The sequence below is a fragment of the Canis lupus genome, chromosome 2 (genome assembly GCF_011100685.1).
Source record: "Canis lupus familiaris isolate Mischka breed German Shepherd chromosome 2, alternate assembly UU_Cfam_GSD_1.0, whole genome shotgun sequence".
NCBI lineage: Eukaryota > Metazoa > Chordata > Mammalia > Carnivora > Canidae > Canis > Canis lupus.
Genome location: NC_049223.1, coordinates 58,271,843 through 58,278,810, shown reverse-complemented (window position 1 = coordinate 58,278,810; position 6,968 = coordinate 58,271,843). Strand labels below are relative to the sequence as shown.

The following is a 6,968-nucleotide window of genomic DNA, read 5'->3' as shown; positions in this document are numbered from 1 at the left end:
TCCATGTGGATGGCGACGAGGGGATTGATTCAAGACACATCCAGGTGGCCTATTGAACAGGTCTTAACCAAGGGAGGGGAGGGAAAGCCAGGGTAAGGATGTCCCTGTGTTTCTGCCCCAAGGAATCAAGCAGACCAGTGACCTGTCAGGATAGATTGACTCATCAGTAAGCACATCAGGCCCGTGGGACAAGGGAGTAGGATGTATTCTGGGATTAGGGGATGGGGATAACATTTGGGACCTTTGCATCTCAACCACCATGGGCAGGACAAGGCAAATCTAGCTTCAGCTGTCAGAGGACAGAGCTCAATGGATAACATCCTTACTGGAATGCTCCAGGCAAGTCATTGTTCCTCCTGGAGCCTCAGGACTGGGTTGCCATATCAGTGATAACTGTCATGTGCAGTTTGAAGATGATAAAGAGCCTCCATCCTAGCAACCTGACCCCCCGCTCAATGGCCTGGGGCTAAGTTCTTAGGGGTTGTGACAACAGCATCCCTGGTTCTGCCCCAGCCGTACTGAGAATCTGGCTGGTGCAGCCCCTTCAAGCTATAGTGGGGGAAATACTGATCCTTTCTAGTCCCCAAGGGACTCCCTGTGGCTGTGGTCTTGGGGCCGGGGCAGGAAGGGTAGCAGGTGCATAGGCGGCATGTCTGGCCAGCTTGAGTCAGAGGTGTTGAGACAGGCAGTGACTCTGTCCTCTTCCTCCCACTCAGGTCCAATGCTCCTTTAACTCTGTTGTCCTACTGGGCCTGAATCTGGCCTGTTGCCTGCCTGTGACCTTGCCCTTCCTCCAGCGCCTTCTCCCCTGTCACCCTCCATAGAACTCTGCCTCACTGCTGCCTCCTCCAGGGAGCATTCCTGATTCCCCTGCCTGATCTCTGAGCCCTAGGGTCTGCATAGCACCACAAAGGTCTCTCGAGACCCTTAGCATCATCCCAGACTCCAGGACATCCCATCTGGAAGGTCCCCTGGAATCCATTTCATAGCTGGGAAAACTGAGGAGGAATAAGGCAGTTAACCCCTGGCAAGGAAACCACCTCAAAAATGTCCCTGGTCTGTGCTGCCTCCAAAGGAGGTGGAGAGGCGGGCTCTGCACTCCACGGTTTCTCCCCAGGCCCTGGCTCCGGCTCACCTCCTTGTCCTTCGTCCAGTCCCCTCTGTCTCCGTCAAGCCCCATTGAAAGCCCCACTGTGTGCAGGCGCTGGGGGCACACACAGTGGACGTGCCCCTGCCCTCACGGAGCTCACGGTCCCCATGTCGCATCAGGACCATGTCTCCCACCAGAGTTCTGTGCTGCTTCTCTCATTTATCTCTGCACATTCCCTCCTTTGCACTCGTGCTAAACACTTGTCTCCTGTGAAATGCTCGCCCCTCCTTCTCTTGGTGTGAATCCTCCCAGCCTCAAGGCCCAGGTTCCTGACCACTGCCTCCACGAAGCTTTCCAAGATCTCTCAGCCAGAAGCAACCTCTCTCTGCTCTGGGCCCAACAGCCCTTTATCTCACGTGCACATCCCTGTGTTGGGGCCAGGCCCCGTGCCCCTGCAGCCACAGGCCCGGTACAGCACCTGACGCACAGCAGGTGCGCACTGGTATGTTTGCTGCTCTGTTCCCTCCCCTGCCAGGGATCTGGCACCAGCCCGGAGCTTGTCCAGAATCTTCTTTTCCTGCTGTCACAACCAATTCCCTAGAAGTGACAGGGGAATTTGGGTCATTCTGGAGAAACATTCTGAGTCTGTGGCAGAACAAGGGGGACTCAAACCCCGCTCAGGGAGTTTCCCCAGCGGTGGGACTGGGCAGCCTCGCTGGTAATAAAGTTGCTAATCATCAGCACGACAGTCCCTTCCTGTCCAACACAGAAGGGCATTCTGTGGCCCCTGTGGCAGGTGGAGAAGCCACTGGGTGGAGGGCATGGAGGACAGAGAGGGTCAAGAGACACTACTCATGAGAAGCAGCATCAGCAGAGACATCCTCTGGCCCTCCTGGGACCCAGGCCCTCCCCAAGCATCTTGGGATGTTTGCATTCCTCCTGGCCCAAGACTCTTCTGCAGGCCAGAGTGGCCCTCTCCTAGGCTCATGGAGGCCACCAGCACCCCTTCCTCAACCCAAGTTGTCCTCCTCTGACTCCACAGGGTGGGGACTCCTGGATGCTCCTCTGTGTGGGTTGGAGGCTGTCCCCACTTTGTGCAGGAAGCTTCTGCCAAAGATGAGCACAGGCAGGAAGGCCACCCCTCCCTCTAATCTTCTCTGCTGCACATGCAAATGGCAACCTGTCCCAGAGACAGGAAGGATGGCCCAGCCAGTCTGGGGGCAAAGAAACCCCCCAGCTGTGGCATGAAGAGTGGGTGATGCAACCCTAAGAGAAGTAGAGAAATCCCTAAGAGAAGTAGAGAAATGCTGGTGTGAGATCCACTGGGAGGACCCCAGCTTTCTCAGATCTGCCGTTTTGGTGGGGTCCCCTGGGACAGTCCAAACATCCCTCTACAGGTGATGACATAAGGCCCAGGGAGGGTCTGCGAGCTGCCCAAAGTCACATGGCAAGACAGTGACAGATGATCCTGCCCAAGGAGGTCTTGCCATGGACCAGGAGGCGAAGCAGCCCCAGCCTGCCAAGGTGGCCCTGGGGGAGGAGAAGCGTTGGCCTCGCCCTCCCATGACCCCGTCCAATGCATGGCTTCCTCTTCCAGGTGTCCAGTGGTGAGGACTCGCAAGGTGACCGTCTGAGCACACCCCTGGGGTTGGATTTCCACAGACAGCACACGCTGTGGTTACCATCCCTGCTGATAAAGATGTGACAATGACTCCAGGTTAACACAGAGCCAGCTGAGGTGAGAAGGCCACGTGCACCCCATATTGTAGAGCCGAGTGCCATCTGAGCTGCTCCTTGGGGGACACTTGGGAACAGAGAGGAGCCAGACCCAGGTCCCACCTGTCAGAACCAGGGTCCAGGTCACCCTGCTGAGATGCTGCCCCCTGGAAGCAGGCATGAGACTCTCCTCCTGGTGAAGGGACTTCCGCCACCTGGCCCAGGGGAGCTCTCAACAGACAAGTGGCCATTTTCTCTGGTGGCCAGGGGAGTGGCCTGATGCAGGGATGCTGTGGCCCATGGAGTACATGGAAAGTCTGCTTAGGGCACGGTTCATGTTGGACCCTGACCACATGTCCACTGCAGACCAGGCCCTCAGAGATCCTTGCATTCTGATTAGCAGCCCTGGGGGAGGGGCCCCATGTTGGGGTGCTGGGCTTCCCAATCTACAGAGGCACCAGTTTGGACTAGATGGTGATTAAAATCTGTGGTTCGGGGCCCAGCCTGGGGAAGCACCCACAGCTAAAGGCATCTGGGCTCCAGACCTTTCTCAGAATGAGTGGAGCTGGGGTCCCCCCTGTAAAGACATCCCTGTGGCTGTGCAGCCTGCTGACCCCTCCCTCCAGGAAGCCCTCCCAGAGCCCAAAAGCTTCTCCAGGCCCAGGCTAGGCAGCTCCTCTTGGCTCCTACCTGGCTGTCCCCCAACTCTCCCCCCACACACAGACATCATGCATGAAGGAGGCTCACCAGCCTCAGAGCAGAGGCCAACCTGATTTAGGATAGAGGCTTTTCAGTTCTGCTAATAGAGGAACCAAGAAATGTCCCTGTGAAAGGAGAAGTGTGTCACTGCCACGGCCCCTAGACACACATACCCGACCTCTGTCCCTAAATTAAGTGCCCATTCTCTGGAAAGCCACAAACATTCCAAGACTGGACTTGTGCTGAATCATCTCAAATCTTCAGACTCCACTGGTGTAGGGAAGGATGTGTGTGTGTGGGTGTGTGTGGGGGGTGACAGGAGGTGGGGCAAAATCCCTGAAGAGGTTAAATAGGTCACCTCCACGCGTGGCTGCCATCCTCGCCTCCCCCCGTGCAGAAGGACATACGCTCGCAGTCTCCTGGGCTCCTGGCACCATGATTCCCTTGAAGATGCTGCTCCTGGTCACGCTCCTCCTGGGGGCTTCTCTGCAGGTCACCCATGCAGGTAAGAGCAGAGGAGACGTGGCCAGAGGAAGGGACACTGGGACAGGAGTGGTGAGGGTGCCAAGATTGCGACCGCAATGCCCACTACTCGTGCAGGAGTTACAGCCCAGCTCTTGCTCCAGGGACGGAGGAGGCTGGCAGTAGTAGGATTCTGAGGGAGGCGTTCAAAGGGAAAGGATGAGGAGGAGCAGGGGGAGGAGGAGGAGGATGCCACCCCAGAGTTTGGGGATCGGCTCCACCCAGAGCAGAGTGAAGGCCCGCTCTGGCTGCGGCAGGTGAGAGGCAGTGATCTTGGATGTGTTTTGACCATGGAAAACGACCTATTTTCAGAAGCACCGGTTAGCGTGTCTGTTTTATTCACGGCTCTTTCTCCACACTGAGGGAATTAGCGGGAAGGCAGGAGCGCTGGCTCCCGGAGCCCACGAAGAGCGAGCGGCCCACGCGCGGCTGGAAGGGAAAGGCCGGCATTAGCCCCGTGTGCGAGCACAGCCGCAGCGGGCCAGGCCCTGACCGGTGGCTCTCGCTTCTGTGCACGCGGCCGGGGCAGCTCCGTGAGTGGGTCCAACCCAGTTATACCCCCAAGACGGCCGGAGGCTGCTGGGGGCTTCTAGAAAACACTCCAGCGTAGCATTAATTAAAGCCACATATCACCTATTGGCCGATTTGCAAATGTTAGATGCTTTTTCTTGTACCAAGAGAAGGAAGCCAGGGCCCAGGACAGTGTCTTTGCACCCTGGGCTTCCATGTAATCATCTGTAAAATGGGAGTAGTGACAGTGCCTGTCTCTGGGTGCACTGTGAGGGCTGAATGAGCTCTGGTAGGCAGAGGCTCAGCCCAGAGCCTGTCCCAGGGGAGATTCTTGGATGGTTCTGGGCTGGGATTTGAGTGTGTGCACACACAGATGCACACACACAGAGACACACATAGATGCACACCAATATATATATACACAGATCCCCCAAACACACAGAAACATTTGTGCACACACATACAAACACTCATGTCCTCTGCCCCCAGCACACAGAAAGACCTCATTCACACAAATGTGTGCTCACACAGGTGACACACAGACACAAACATGCAAAGGCACACATTCACACACACACCCATAGACGTGTGCACACAAACCCTCCCAAACACACACAGATGTAAGCACAGAGAGACATACAAGCCCACAGGGATCCCCAAAGCACAGAGACTTTATGTGCACAAATGTACATATACTGACACTCACAAGACACCTCGTCCCCAGGAGGCTCACACACACACACACACACACACACACGGACCTACTCTGACACCACACGCACACACAGATCAGCACAGATGCGCACACAGACATGCACACTCGGACTCTCCTCCACAGGGGAGGCCACAGACCTCCCCCCTTCACAGACGCTCTTGGACACCCCTGCTCCCGCCTCCTTTCTCCACAGCTCGAGGCACCAACGTGGGCCGGGAGTGCTGCCTAGAGTACTTCAAAGGAGCCATTCCTATCAGCAGGCTGACAAGGTGGTACAAGACTTCAGGGGAGTGTCCCAAGGATGCCATCGTGTAAGTGTGTCCTGGCCCCCTCCCCTTCCCCCATCCTTGCTCCTAGGAGCTGAGTCTGGGGCAGACTCTATAGCTTCCAGGAGGACCACTGTGGAAAGGACAGAGGGGGCCTTCATCACCTGCTTCCCACCCTGACCCTGCTCCCTATGGCAGCTCCTGCACCCCACACTGTGAGACCCAAAAGGCCCCAGGCTGTGAGGTTAAACCTCTTCACCAAATTATGGGGAAACTGAAGCCCCTAAGAGACAGGGCAGCCCTATAGCACACAGGCAGTCAGAGGCCAGCTGACTTCCCAGGCTTGGACTTGAGCTGGGCCCCTCCTGGGCACCCCCGGTTCCCAGGCTTTAGGTGGGAGCAGGCCAGCTGAAGTGGGGCTGCTGAGGCAGGATGTCCTGCAGACCTGGCTCCCTAGGGGACCGGCAGGGACTTGGGGAGTCAGGAATCACTGAGAACAGAGCCTGACGTGCCAGATCTGCCACTGAGGAGCTCCATGACTTTGGGCAAGTTCTCGCTCCCCTTGGGGCCTGCTCAGTGCAGAGCGAGGCTGATCCCAGGGCACTGGAAGGCCTTGTTGCCCTGACACCTGCTGATGGGTTTCTCCCTCTCCTGCAGGTTTGTAACTGTCCAAGGCAAGTCCATCTGTTCCGACCCCAAGGACAAGAGGGTGAAGAAGGCGGTCAGATATTTACAAAGAACCTGGAAGGGAGGGCCCCAAGAGTCCTGATTCCTGCCTGGATCATTTGGAGACCTCCACCCTCAGCGTTTGCTACCCCAACCTCCAGCTGCTGGAGTCCAGTGGAGGCCTCCAAGGACAAAGGTGAACCCTGTCCCCTCTTCTGGATGGAACCATGGCACGAAAGAGCCCATTAAAGTCTGTCTCTTTGTACTTTAGTCTGAGTCTGTGTGTTCTGTGCACCACCCTGTCACACTGGAAGGGCCCTCAGAGAATTCTGGTCCTGCCCTGTCCAGGCCAGAAGGGGAAACTGAGTCTGAGAGAAGGACCTGGCTACTGCAGACCACATGTGAGGGGTGAGAGAAGGTCCTGGTGAGAGAGACCCCAGCAGGGTAGCTGAGGGTGTCCTTGGGATGAGCCCCGCCTCCAAGAGACCTTCCCCAAGAACAGCTGCCCACCGGGCTCTCTCTCTTGCTCCGATTCCTCTTGCTCTTACGGACTCTAGGGCAGCCCGTTGTGATGGGTTTTTCCAGTTGACTGCTGTGTGGGTCTGTCAGTCCTGGCTCCTCCATTAGAAGGGAGCACCCTGAACCACCCTGAGCACAGCCTAATTGCTGAAAAAGATGAGGGATGGGGAGGTTAGGGTCTCCCTACCCCCAGACCCTTCTGAGCAAGCTCGTCTAGGCCCAAACTGTAGTGTGCAGGGTGGGGGAAGCCAGGTTTTCGGATTCT

General features: G+C 56.8%; 1 protein-coding gene across 1 annotated transcript; it reads left to right on the top strand.

The window, feature by feature from the left end:
• The first annotated feature begins 3,940 nt into the window (after nt 1-3,940).
• Nucleotides 3,941-6,453, top strand: CCL17 (C-C motif chemokine ligand 17). Its single transcript, NM_001003051.1, has 3 exons — nt 3,941-4,010; nt 5,446-5,563; nt 6,176-6,453. Exons 1-3 carry the CDS (start codon nt 3,941-3,943, stop codon nt 6,285-6,287), a joined length of 300 nt encoding a protein of 99 aa, NP_001003051.1. The 3' UTR covers nt 6,288-6,453.
• The last annotated feature ends 515 nt before the right edge of the window (nt 6,454-6,968 follow it).

Bases quoted from the DNA above. Each gene is read 5' to 3' on its own strand.
- CCL17 (NM_001003051.1), top strand. From the start codon at position 3,941: ATGATTCCCTTGAAGATGCTGCTCCTGGTCACGCTCCTCCTGGGGGCT. The intron at 4,011-5,445 runs GTAAGAGCAGAG...CTTTCTCCACAG, and splicing joins TCTGCAGGTCACCCATGCAG to CTCGAGGCACCAACGTGGGC. The intron at 5,564-6,175 runs GTAAGTGTGTCC...CCTCTCCTGCAG, and splicing joins TGTCCCAAGGATGCCATCGT to GTTTGTAACTGTCCAAGGCA.